Source organism: Rhinatrema bivittatum, chromosome 1 (assembly GCF_901001135.1).
Source record: "Rhinatrema bivittatum chromosome 1, aRhiBiv1.1, whole genome shotgun sequence".
NCBI lineage: Eukaryota > Metazoa > Chordata > Amphibia > Gymnophiona > Rhinatrematidae > Rhinatrema > Rhinatrema bivittatum.
The window spans coordinates 46,870,401-46,883,693 of NC_042615.1; the positions used below are offsets into that span (position 1 = coordinate 46,870,401).

At 45.0% G+C, this 13,293-nt stretch overlaps 1 protein-coding gene across 1 annotated transcript in view; it reads right to left on the reverse strand.

Moving 5' to 3' along the window:
* Window positions 1-13,293, reverse strand: part of ZNF827 (zinc finger protein 827) — a 377,001-nt gene that overhangs the window by 41,185 nt on the left and 322,523 nt on the right. Inside the window, 2 exon segments of the mRNA XM_029601924.1 lie at window positions 7,381-7,547; window positions 9,189-9,360. Of these exon segments, the coding sequence (XP_029457784.1) occupies window positions 7,381-7,547; window positions 9,189-9,360 (339 nt within the window).

Below are 13,293 nucleotides of genomic sequence, written 5' to 3' on the forward strand. Positions count from 1 at the left end.
CCAGAGCAACACTTTATAACTATTTTCCATCAGGGAAGATGAAATAGAGCTGCTTCGTATTTGCATAAAACAGAGATTCTAATCTTCCTCGGAGAAATCTAACGCAAGATCTCATTTCCAGGCCCTCACATAGTTGGCTTTACTTCCATTAGTCTTATTTAATAATACATATAACTTCAAAATCACGCCTTTCATCATGTGGGCATTATCGCACATACCTTCGAATAATGATTTCCCCTTACAGAGATCTTTTTGTACTTGTTTAGTGAGTAGACAATGCCTCAACTGAAGGCAAAGTAGTCTGCCTGCGTCAAAAGACATTTTTCTTTAAGCACTTCAAAAGGCATTACGGACTGTACTTGCCAAGCCTGTCCGATGGTATATAATCTCTTCTCTGCCCATTGACGAAAGGGCTTACCCTCCCTACCTGCTGGAAATGCTTCACACTGTCCAATTGCTGTGGAGAAAGTATAGCATTGGTGACCCACAATGTGTGTGCGCCAAGATCTCCATACCATCAAAGTGGTTGCTATGCACAGCGACACGTCCATTAGATTATATCATATTTTCCACGTCATCCAGAATCTGTCCCGGATTTTTCCATCCCCCAACATGCCTTCGTCTATGACCACCCACTGTTTGCATTTTATCCTGTTGTGGAATTCAACAATGGCCTTTATGTGGATGGCGGCATAATATTTGATAATATCAGGGACTCCTAGGCCACCATTTAGTTTTGGTTGGAATAATACCGTTCTGGAGATTTGTGGCAGTCGCCTTTTCCAAATAAAGGAAAAGATCTTTCGTTGAAGGGATTTCAGGCATCCCACTGGTACACTGCAGGACAATGTTTGGAACAAGTACTCAATCTTCGGTAGAAGGGACATTTTCACCGCTGCTATCCATCCTAGCCAGGATATAGTTAGGTTATCCCAGTGATCTAAATTCTTCTCCAGATTCCTAACCAGTGGTCCATAGTTTAATTGGAATAGCTTAGAATATTCTGCTCCCACCATAACCCCCAGATATTTCACAGCCACTTGTGCCCATTGCAAGGGGGAACCGCTTTTTGAGCCTTTGTAAATCTTCCTCTTGCATGTAAATGGGTAGCAGCTCCGACCTATCAAAATTAATTTTAAATCCAGAAACCTTCCCATATTCATCTAACTCCTGCACTACCGCATTTAGGGATTCAGGTTCAGACAAGGTGAATAGAATATCATCAGCATATAAGGAAATTTTATATTGCTTCCCTCCCAATAGTATTACCCTGAATATCGTGTTGTTGCCTAATCCTTTCAGCCAGCGGTTCTACGTAGATTGCAAATAGCAACGGTGACAATGAGCATCCTTGTCTAGTGCCACACTGCACCTCAAAATTCTTGGAGTACCCACTATTGATCTTAATACAAGTTGTGGGGTTTTATATAGTACCTTGACCCAGTTAAGGAAGTGGTTTCCAAGCCCCATTTTCTCCATAACCTGAAAAAGGAAGGGCCAATGGACACGATCGAACGCTTTTTCAGCATCTACCCCAAACAGAATTGATGGGGTTTTGGTGTGTTTAGCGTAATGAGTGAGATTGACAATCTTGTGGACATTATCCCCTGCCATTCGCCTGGGCATAAAATCCCCTTGGTCCTCATGTCCCAACATCGAAATAATGTTTGGCTAAAATCTTGGCTAACAGCTTCAGATCTACATTTATGAGTGATATGGGTCTGTATGAACTGCATACTGTTTCATCCTTCCCAGGTTTGGGGGATTATAGTTATTCCCGCAGTATTAGAAGCTGGTAATAAAAAAACAGCTATCCTGAGATGATTAAACATCTCAACCAATGGGCTTACTATCACTTCTTTAAATTTCTTTTAAAATAAAGAGGTGAAACCATCTAAGCCTGGAGCCTTCCCCACCTTTAGTTCGCCTATGGCTTCCAACACCTCAGCAGATGTGATCGGATCTCCCAATGTTTGGGCAGTCTCCAGGTCTAAACAAGGTAAGTGGACATTTACCAAAAAAGAGTTGATGCTGAGATCTAGAATGTTAGAATCCCTAGCATAAAATGCATAGAATTGGTTGAATCTGTCCTGAATTTTATCTTCCTCTTCCAACATTGTCCCCTTCTCATCTTTTATTATTTGAGATTGTGTCATTTTAGCCTCTAGTGCATGTGCTAAAAGCCTACTAGCTTTATTATCATGCTCATAATGAGTCTGTTTCAGCAGATCCATTTTTAACACCAAATCCTCCATCTCTACCACTGTCAATTTATAGCAAATATCCCTTAAATCTTGTAATAACCTCTGGGAGTGGTCCCTTTTATGAGCTTGTTCAGCTTTTTTCAGTTGGGTAATTAGTTGTTGTTTTAACCTTTCTTTAACTTTCTTTTTATAAGAGCTTAGGGATAGCAAACGCCCTCTAAGTACCGCTTTCAGACAGTCCCATAGGACAACCGGATTCACTTCCGGCGTTTTATTGAGTTGGATGTACTCCAATATTGCAGATCTGATTTGTACCTCTATATCCCTATCTTTTATCAAGGAGTCGTTTAATTTCCAAAATCGCTGCTCATCGCTTAACAGGGTGCATCTCATTTCCCACTATACAGGGGCATGGTCTGACCAAGAAATATTCCCAATCCCGGCCTCTTTAATTATCAAAGCCAGGGATTGGTCAATGAGAAAGAAATCAATTCTCGAGTAAAAATCACGAGGTATAGAGTGGAAGGTATAGTCCCGATCTGTATAGTGGGTGTCTCTCCAGACATCTACCAAATTTCACCGGGAGAGCAGGTTATGTAGTGCTTTCCTATCTACTGAGGAGTGGTGCATACTGCTTTTTGAGCAATCCAGCAGGGGGATTATGTACCAAATTAAAATCACCTCCCATTATTACTTTCCCACTCTCGGAATGTAGCAACAATTTGTCTAATTCCTGGAAGAGCTCTCTCTGAAACACATTGGGACAATAAATGTTCACCAATACAAAGAGCTCATTTTGAATGTGCAGGCATACGATTAGGTATCATCCCTGTTTATCTCTAATTACTGAGTCTATCTGAACCCTCAAATCTTTAGAGATAAAATTCCCAACTCCAGTATATTTATGAGCTGGGGAGTTAGCTGCAAGAATAATATGGCTAAATTGTGGAGAGAACAGTAGTCTCATCTCTTTTACGCAGGTGTGTTTCCTGAATAAAGGCGATCGAGGCCTTCAGAGAGAGCAATTCCTTAAACATCACACTCCTTTTATAAGGAGAATTTAAAACTTTAACGAAACAAACTTAATAGTAGCAATTAGGAATCATACATGTACCCAGCCTCTCCATCAGACAATTTGAGAGAAACATAAGGGCAATCCAGGAACTATAGACCAGTGAGCCTGACTTCAGTGCCGGGAAAATAGTGGAAACTATTCTCAAGATCATATAGAGCATATAGAAAGACATGATTTAATGGAACACAGTCAACATGGATTTACCCATGGGAAGTCTTGCCTAACAAATCTGCTTCATTTTTTTGAAGGGGTTAATAAACATGTGGATAAAGGTGAACCGGTAGATGTAGTGTATTTGGATTTTCAGAAGACGTTTAACAAAGTCCCTCATGAGAGGCTTCTACGAAAACTAAAAAGTCATGGGATAGGAGGCGATGTCCTTTCGTGGATTACAAATTGGTTAAAAGACAGGAAACAGAGAGTAGGATTAAATGGTCAATTTTGTCAATGGAAAAGCGTAAACAGTGGAGTGCCTCAGGGATCTGTACTTGGACCGGTGCTTTTCAATATATATATAAATGATCTGAAAAGGAATACAACGAGTGAGGTTATCAATTTGCGAATGATACAAAATTATTCAGAGTAGTTAAATCACAAGCAGACTGTGATAAATTGCAGGAGGACCTTGTGAGACTGGAAGATTGAGCATCCAAATGGCAGATGAAATTTAATGTGGTCAAGTGCAAGGTGTTGCATATAGGGAAAAATAACCCTTGCTGTAGTTACACGATGTTAGGTTCCATATTTGGAGCTACCATCCAGGAAAAAGATCTAGTCATCATAGTGGATAATACTTTAAAATCATCGGCTCAGTGTGCTGCCGCAGTCAAAAAAGCAAACAGAATGTTAGGAATTATTAGGAAGGGAATTGTTAATAAAATGGAAAATGTCATAATGCCTCTGTATCGCTCCATGGTGAGACCGCACCTTGAAAATTGTGTACAATTCTGGTCGCCACATCTCAAAAAAGATATAGTTGCGATGGAGAAGGTACAGAGAAGGGCAACCAAAATGATAAAGGGGATGGAACAGCTCCCCTGTGAGGAAAGGCTGAAGAGGTTAGGGCTGTTCAGCTTGGAGAAGAGACGGCTGAGGGGGGATATGATAGAGGTCTTTAAGATCATGAGAGGTCTTGAACGAATAGATGTGAATCGGTTATTTACACTTTTGGATAAGGGGGCATTCCATGAAGTTAGCAAGTAGCACATTTAAGACTAATTGGAGAAAATTCTTTTTCACTCAACGCACAATAAAGCTCTGGAATTTGTTGCCAAAGGATGTGGTTAGTGCAGTTAGTGTAGCTGGATTCAAAAAAGGTTTGGATAAGTTTTTGGAGGAGAAGTCCATTAACGGCTATTAATCAAATTTACTTAGGGAATAGCCACTGCTATTTATTGCATCAGTAGCATGGGATCTTCTTAGTGTTTGGATAATTGCCAGGTTCTTGTGGCCTGGTTTGGCCTCTGTTGGAAACAGGATGCTGGGCTTGATGGACCCTTGGTCTGATCCAGCATGACAATTTCTTATGTTCTTGGCTCACATTGTAATTGGACAAATACGTCAGTTACCAATCTAGCAGTGTGACCTCTACTAATCCTGTGGCACCCTACCCTCCCTACCTTACCCACCCACTGATTCCCTCCCCAACATACCATATCCACCACCACCGCAGTGGTGTCTCTTAAAGGGGGGCGGACGTACACCCACCTCCCCCCATTCCCCAACCACTGCCTATGAAATAATACTCAGCATTAGGTCTGTCCTCAGCTCTTGTGTCCATCTGTGGAGCCCAAAAAATGACGTCCCTCATATAGTAGCCTTATCTGCATGATTTCCATCAGGGAGAGTGATCATATCTTCATGTATCCTCCTCCTGTAGAGGATGTTCATGTGATTTGTGACAGAGTCTAGAACCATTTTTCCCGCTCGTTGCAACCTGGGTGTCTCCAACATTATTTTCGGGCATGCGGTGTCAGGCTTAACTTGAGCAGAGAATCCTAGCGGGGGTCAAGATTGGGACCACTTCCTCTTCTGAAAAAATCCTTGAAGTAACTCCACTTATGGTGAAAGTCAGACCGCAGGGAAATAGCCAGCGATAGCGTACGTTCTCCCTATGCAAGAATGCAGTCACAGATTGCAGTTCTTTCCTCTTCTTCAGAGTAATGGGTGCTAGGTTGCTGTAAACATCTATATTATGTCCTTCCCAGGAGATACTGCCCATAGTTCTCACCTGTTGCATAATTTTCTCCTTCACTCGGTAACTATGTACGCATGGTATTATGTCCCTGGGTATATTCTTCTTAGGCACTCCCAGTGCGCGATGCGCCCGATCTAAAACAAGATCATCTCCCAGCGTATCTGCATTTTCTCTAGCGTTTAAGATTGCACGACATATCTTCCTCACTACTAGGCCAGCGTCTTCAAAGGCCTTCGACTTTGGGTCGCCGCGAATGTGGATATTAGATCTACGGACCTATTTTCTAGCTCTTCCAATTTGAGTGCAAATTCTGAATTTGTTTTCTGGAGACCAGCTATCTCAGTTTTTAGGAACGTCACCTCAGAATTTTGCTCATCCATCGCAGCTTCTACATCCTCCACCCGCCGCCGAAAGTCTAATAGCTTCGAGCGGAATACTTTGAGGGCACTCTGCATGTCCTCTTTGACAGATTTAATGTCCTTCTGGATCTCTGTGGACTAATTTTGAAAATTAGCTTTCGTAGGTTCCCCGCTCATTGTAGGGGAGTCACCCTCCACCATAAGGTTTGTGGACGCAGCGGCCATATTAGTGTCTCCGGAATCTGTGGCGTTGTTCAAGGCTGCATATCTCGAGCCACTCGAATCATACGAAAAAAGTTTCAAATTGACCGGCTTCTTCCTGGAGGATATTCCGGCAGTTTTCCCACACCAGAAATAGGTGCTTTTTACCTGGGCTGAGGATTTTTAGCGGCAGTCATTGAGAACGAGTGAGGAGCAGGAGGCTCAAGCATCCATCTGGTGTGGGTGACGCCACTTCCCTCCCATTCAGTGTGTTCTCTGGCTAGTTTTGACACTTACTGGACAAATGCCAAGATTTAAAAATCCCACTTGTCTGCACACCCCTGACACAGCTGGACAAGTTTTTAACTGTCTGAAAACTTATGTGGCTATATCAGAGGTGCTCTGGGGGCGTTCTGGGGTGCAGCAGTGTTATTCAGCTAATATAGCCAGCTAACTTTAGGACAGCCCAAGAGCAGTCCTAAAGTTCGCCAGATAAACTTTATCTGGCTAACTTTAAGATAACCAGGCATATTCAGTGATGCACTCATGCCGCTAAATATCCCAGCTAAGTTAGCAAGCAAGATAAGTTTATCCGGATTAATATGCATCTCTATGAGTGTGATCGCTAGTGATTATTCAAAGAACAAATACAAGGTGGTTTCCTGGCAAGCACTCAACTCAAGAGGATCATTAACAGCCGTCAAAGCTCTAATGTTAGTTCACACAAATAGTCACTCGTTGGCAAATCTGTCTGCTACAGAAAGTGCATGTATGTATTGAAAAACACCACTAGATCTGAGTCCCAGATCAAGTGCTGAAGGGCTCAAATGTAAAAGCAGTGGAGGAGGAAGACAGCAGAGTGAACAGCTTTGCGTCAGCAGTTCACACACTACAGTCGGAAGCCACGTTTCACATCTGTGCTAATTCAGTCTTTTGTAGGGATGTTACCATGTCTCCAATGTGTGCACATGTACTTTTCTGAATCAGTAGCTGGCATGGGTCTCTGTGAGGCGGGAAGAGAGGGAAACAAACCCTGAACTGAGTGCTTGCCCTTTACATGAGTCAATGTGGAGGGGGGAAAAATGGGGAGGAGGTGCAGAGCCTCACCTGAGTGCATGCTGCTGACATAGCTCACTGTGAAGGGGGAGAAAGGGGGGAGCACATCCTCACCTGAGTGCCTGTTGCTGGTATGGGTCATTGTGGCGGGAGAGAAAGGGGGATGCAGACCCTCACCTGAGTGTTTGCTGCTAACAGGGGTTACTATGCAGGGGGAGAGAGGAGCATACCCTTGCCTGAATGCTTATTGCTAACATGGGTCACCGTGGAGGGGACACAGACCCTCACCTGAGTGCATGCTGCTGACATGGGCCTTCATGTCGGACTCTTCCATGCTGATAAAGTCGCAGGAGCTGCAGCAGAGAGAGAACATCCACTGCTCTTTATCCACATGCAGGGACATGTGGCTGACAAACTGTGCATTCATCTGGGTCTCAAATCCACACACATGACAACTGCAAGCAGAAGGAAACAAAACAGTTCTTGAAATAAAATGAACACAATTCCGATGCGCTGCTCCATCCGAAAGCCTGGTGTGCTACTGGGGCTGTCACACTTCCCCTACTGCAGCAGAGCGCTGCTGCTTAATTATCACAGCCAGCGCTGTTTGCCGGCTGCAGTGCCAAACCTGATTAAATGCAGCCACAGGACAACATGTCGTACAAGACATAATGATGCTAAATAATCATAAAGTTAATTAAAAACTACAGCCTCCAGATGCTGCATATCACCTAGCTGCTTCCACTGGGCAGTAAGACACACAGCTGCTTGCCAAGACAGTTTGCAAGGCTGGCATGCTGTTAAACGGAGAGCTCAGGAGCCAGTTTCCAGGTCATACCAGACTATGAGCTCACCCAGGGCCTCGTGACACTGAGCACAGACAGAAATATGAACTGCCCAGAATGAGGAATGAATGGAGGGAACCAATCCATGCAGTGAAACAGGAAAGCATCCGTCCAGCCGAGGGTCTGGGCAAGCAGCCCAACACATATTTCACTTCCATTATTAATTACAGACCTCTAGGTTAGAAAACTCCCACTCAGCAATACAACTTTCAAATACACTAAAACAATCTTCTAGAAAAAGGAGTTTTTTTTTCCCTTTACCCTCGTAATACAGAGCCCAAAAAAAAAAAAAGAGCAAATTCCTGACATACGCATGTTTCGAAGCCAGGGTAGCCTTCCTCAGTGTCATCTTTACATGCTATTCCCTCAGTAAAATCGGATAAGTTTGCTTCTTTAATTTTTCCTGAGCATCAATAAGCCAGGCAGAGCAATGCACGCATTCAGATAACCTGCATCCCATCATGGGAAACCAATTGTACGTGCCAAGGTACCTCATTCCTTGAGTGCTGTAGTTCATAACTGTGCAGTGGGCATTTGTACTGTTAAATTTGATGCAAGCAGTCAGGGGTGCAATATAAAAGGATGCTATTGAAAGCTTGCTTCTGTTGTTGTTGAAATGAACAGAATAAAAGCAATGACCGGGGAAGAGGTTGAGCTGGGGCCCTTGTTAAAAACAGAAGGAGTCAGGCATACTAATAAAGAAATTATTTAGTGATGCACCCATCCATATATATATATAGGCCTATCTAAGTTAGGTTGGAAAGCATCCTAAGAAACAAGGTGTCCTGCTATCCGTGTGCGGCATGCATGTGAACAGCTGAAATCTTGCTCAGACAAGTCACCTATTGATAAGGAAATTGTTTTTTTTCTGGATCTGCTGAAATCCTAAAAACTCTTATAAAGCCAATTCCGAGAAGAAATAAAAAAAAAAAAATCAGATTCTTTTTTTTTCACACTACTTTATGGGATCTGCTGGGTACTTGTGACTCAACTGGCTACTGTCAGAGACAAGATACTGGGCTGGATGGCCCTTGGTGTGACCCAGCGTGGCACTTATGTTCACAAGTGACCACTGTGACGGGCTTCTTTCCCTTTCGAGGGACATGTGTGATATGAATGGCACTGCTCTAAATCCTCAGCCTTGGCAGCCTCTTGACAGAGCCAACGGCTTGTCACAGGCCACCGGGTGCAGATTTAGCAAGTCTATAAAGTATTGAGTCTCCTCCTCTGGGCGGTGCTTTGAGTCCTCACCTGTAATGATAGGGGTGCCTCTTCCCATCCTTGGCATCACTAATGACAGCACTGACAATGTCCTCAGCATCCGTATCCACCAGCTTCACAGAGTGGACGGTCAGATGTTGGTTCAGATTGGCACGGCACTTGGCAGCATAGGGGCACAAATGGCATTTGTATTTCCTCTCTTCTGGAACATTAAAAAGTGCCATTAGAGGCTTGTACTTCTGACTACAGAATGATTATCTTTTTGCTCTCAAGTTTCTTGGTGAAACAGCACCTGATCTCGGTTTCCTCAAGCAACATTTTTTTTAATATTACAAAATAAGGGGTGCACGGCCACTTCTAAAGCACCATCTACTTTAAATCTGCAGAGGAAATAGCAACCTTGCTGGGCAGCTAAGCAAATCAGCGAGGACAATCTGCACCCAACACATTACACCCACAAAGAAGGCACAGCTAATAGTGAGACACCAGTACCTGCAAAAAATATCCTATAATTCAATGCCTTTATTTGTTCAGGAAGAGGAAAGCAGAGTTGCTTACCTGTTACAGGTGTTTTCCAAGGACAGCAGGATGTCAGTCCTCACACATGGGTGACATCATCCGATGGAACCCATCACAGAACTTTGATCTCAAAGATTCTAGAGCTTTCAGCAAGCTCTACTGAGCATGTGCAGCTGTAGTCATCACCCTGCCCCCTAGGCAAAGTCCCCCAGTCCATGATATAGCTAATACATGAGGAAACCAACTCACAGGGGAGGTGGGAGGGAATTCTTGAGGACTGAAACCCTGCTCTCCTTGGAGATCATCTGTTATAATTAAGCAACTCTACTTTCTCCGAAGACAAGCAGGATGCCAGTCCTCACACATGGGTGAATACCTAGCTATAGACTGTCCAAAACAGGACAAAGTGGGGAAATCCCATACCACCTTTCTCTTTTTCATTCGTAAGGTAGCTGACCTAAAAAGGGGTCCAGGAGGGAAAAGGGCTGGATTCTACAAAGAAGAGACCCATAGGACAGACTGAGAGACAAAAACTCCGATGTGCAGCAGAAGCACCAAAGGCAGGGATTCGAAGCAAACTCCGGAGAGAAGTGGACTTCGCCTCACAAAATGTAATACAGTCAGAGCTTCGAAACAGCGAACTCTGACAAATACCAGTAGATCTAGATTCTCCTGGAGACAGGAAAAAGTACAAAGAACCAACCAAGAGAAAAGCACTTGGATAAAGAACGCACAGTTTACTTCGGTGTCACAAGACAACTGAAAACCAATCTTGGGCTAGAGAGCCCTCCAGAAAGAAAACTGCAGTTTGCTAGCATCTGAAGAACAGAATGCGTTTGCATAATTGCATTTGATGACTGGCTGATAGGCACAATGGGTATAGAAACCAAGCAAACGCTTGGAGAAATAAGTGGCATAAAGAGTCAGGGTCTGCGGCAGACCCTACCTGCCGAACTCCTCAGGGTTATATCTGAAAAAGGTAAGGAAAACTCTCAAGTAACTGCAACAAAAATTGTGGGACCTCTGTTGCCAGATCCTCCATCCCCTAAAACAAGAAGCAATGGATATGGTGAATTGGCTGAAAGCACACCTGCCATTCGGGATGCAGATGGGCTAGAACCCTTCTGATAGAGGGAGAGCCCATACGTGAGAAAGACTGACAAGAGTGGTTACAAAGCGAAAACATGCACATTGATCCCGAAGGTATCAGAAGGGGGTACTCCCACATGGGAAAAATACCCAATTGTCGCTAGGGAGCAGCCAAGAGAGGGAATACTGAACTTTACAGGGAGTCCGAAGCATCCCTGCTGTACAGTAATACAACTGTTGCATGAGTGCTCTTGCTTGATGGGCTCTTGGAACCAGCAGGGAACAGAGAGTGTCCGCCAGTCAGAAACAAACCCCCATCTCACCCCAGAGAATGGGGGATGACAACAACCCCTTCCTAGGGTAGAAGACAAGGCATCCAAGGGGGAACCCATAAGGGTCACCTCTGGAAAATCAACAGCCATAATCACTTCTCCCTGAAGGGATGGGAAAGTGCAACAGGAATCAGGTCATCCTGATCTTGAAAATCTCCCTACTCTCCGAACGAGAATGAGATAGTGTTGGTAACACATGAGGTTCAATAGGTGACAAAACCAGCCGCTGGTGGCTGCCTAGTTAGACAGGAAAGGCCATCATGACAACTAAGTGAAGGGATGCCAACAAAAATGGTCAAATCAACCCCTGCTATCACCTCAAATCCCCCAGGTCCCCTAAGGAGACCTGCCAGAAAGTGTACCAATTTATGAGAACTAAGGTTCCTTCAAGGGACTGAACACTGTAGACTTCCCAATGAAGGGGACCCGAGCGTAAGCCAATATAGGAGGAGACTAAATGGCCTACTTCCTCCCCCCACATGGGGGGGGGGGGGAAAGACTCTCGACAGTACCACCCTGGTATCCACTCCAATTATGAGGCAACCAGAAGCGCAGCCTTAGCCAAGACATGCCATCTCACTGGTGATTATGGTGCATAACATTTTATGCCAAGAGGAAACACACACTAGAGGGCAATTAGAACAATAGTGCCCCTGTGCCTAACCACCACTCAGCAAGTGCAGTGCAATGCCTTGCACTTGAGCAGTGGTACCCCATCCTGCTAACAGAAGTGCATATCCATTCAACATAGCAGCGCCCGTGGGCATAGCCCTATGCCACAGCCTGGACCAGCCACAACCTGCTACAGCAGGCAGCCATGCACTGTGAAAAATCAATCAAGTGTTTGATGGTGTCCTTCTCATTGGTGCCAGATACACAAGGGTGCCTATCTGACAGAAATGACCTCAACAGAGCCTGTAGCAATGATGATGACAACATCATCCAAGGCACCCTGGCACTCCATGGTGCAGACAGTGATAATATCATCCAGTGGCGCCCATGATGTTTGGAGTAGACATACTCCTGCTCATGTCAACTGTGCTTTTCGCTCTCCACTGTTTCAATAATACCTTTTTAAGTCATAGTACCATGACAATATCCACAGTATCCATGGTGCCCCGACTGTTGGTATATGTGTTGGGCAGTGCTTAGTGACATAATCCTCAGGAAGCCTATTGCACCTGATGACGCCCTTAGAAACTGACAGCAGTCTTGAAAATCATGGCATCAATGGTGTGCCTGGCAACAACGGTGCCTCCGGCGTGCTATAGCTTTGAGGAAACCCATGATGCCTGATGGCACCCCTGACATCCGACCACGTCTTCTGGTGCCCATGGCACCAACAGCACACTCGATGCTTGCCAGCAACCGACCGTGTCTATGGCACTGAGCGTTATGCCCAGGGCATCAATGGCGCGCAACAGCACTGAAGGCACTTGACAGCACCTATGGTGCCCACAGTGCTCGATGGCATCAATGGTGTATAGTATCACCGATGGCACCTAAGATGCCTAAATGCATCGGTGGCTCAGCATCATGATGGCGCCCAAAGGCGTCGATGCCCATTCGATGGCATCAAAAGCAGCCATGGCATCGATGGCGACTATGGCGCATGATGGAATCTATGATGCCTGACAGCATTGAGGGTGTTCATGGCACTTGACTTCCATGGTGCTTGACGGATGCTCGCTGATGCCTACAGTGCACAATGGCTCTCGCCAGCAGCCAGGGTGCTCGATGGTGAGCTGGCGCTCAATGCCTTGCCATGTTAAAGGCAGCCACAGCACCTCGATGGCCTTGGTGCTTGGTGGTATCCATTGCACCCGAAGCATCCATGACATTGACACATTAAATCATTGGTGCTCTGGCACAGACATGCATAAGCAACCAGTCTCGGGCATAGCACCAATGGTACAGCAACAACACTGATTGCCAGGCTCATGCTCACCCTCTCTCTCAAGGAGACTGCACTGTCAGAGGTGAAAAGCTAGAGGGAAGGCTACATCGTCCAGGGCTTCAGAGGCCCGTTGAGACTAGTTCCTAGGCGTGTAGGGAGGATGAGCTCTCCTCCACACAGGAAAGGTTTGGTCCTCGATTCCTTCATTGCCTGAGCCTCCGTCGATTCCTAGCAGTTGGCAAAATATGGAATTCCTGCTTGGGTAAGAACTCAGGCGAGTCCCCAGGTCCAGATACTC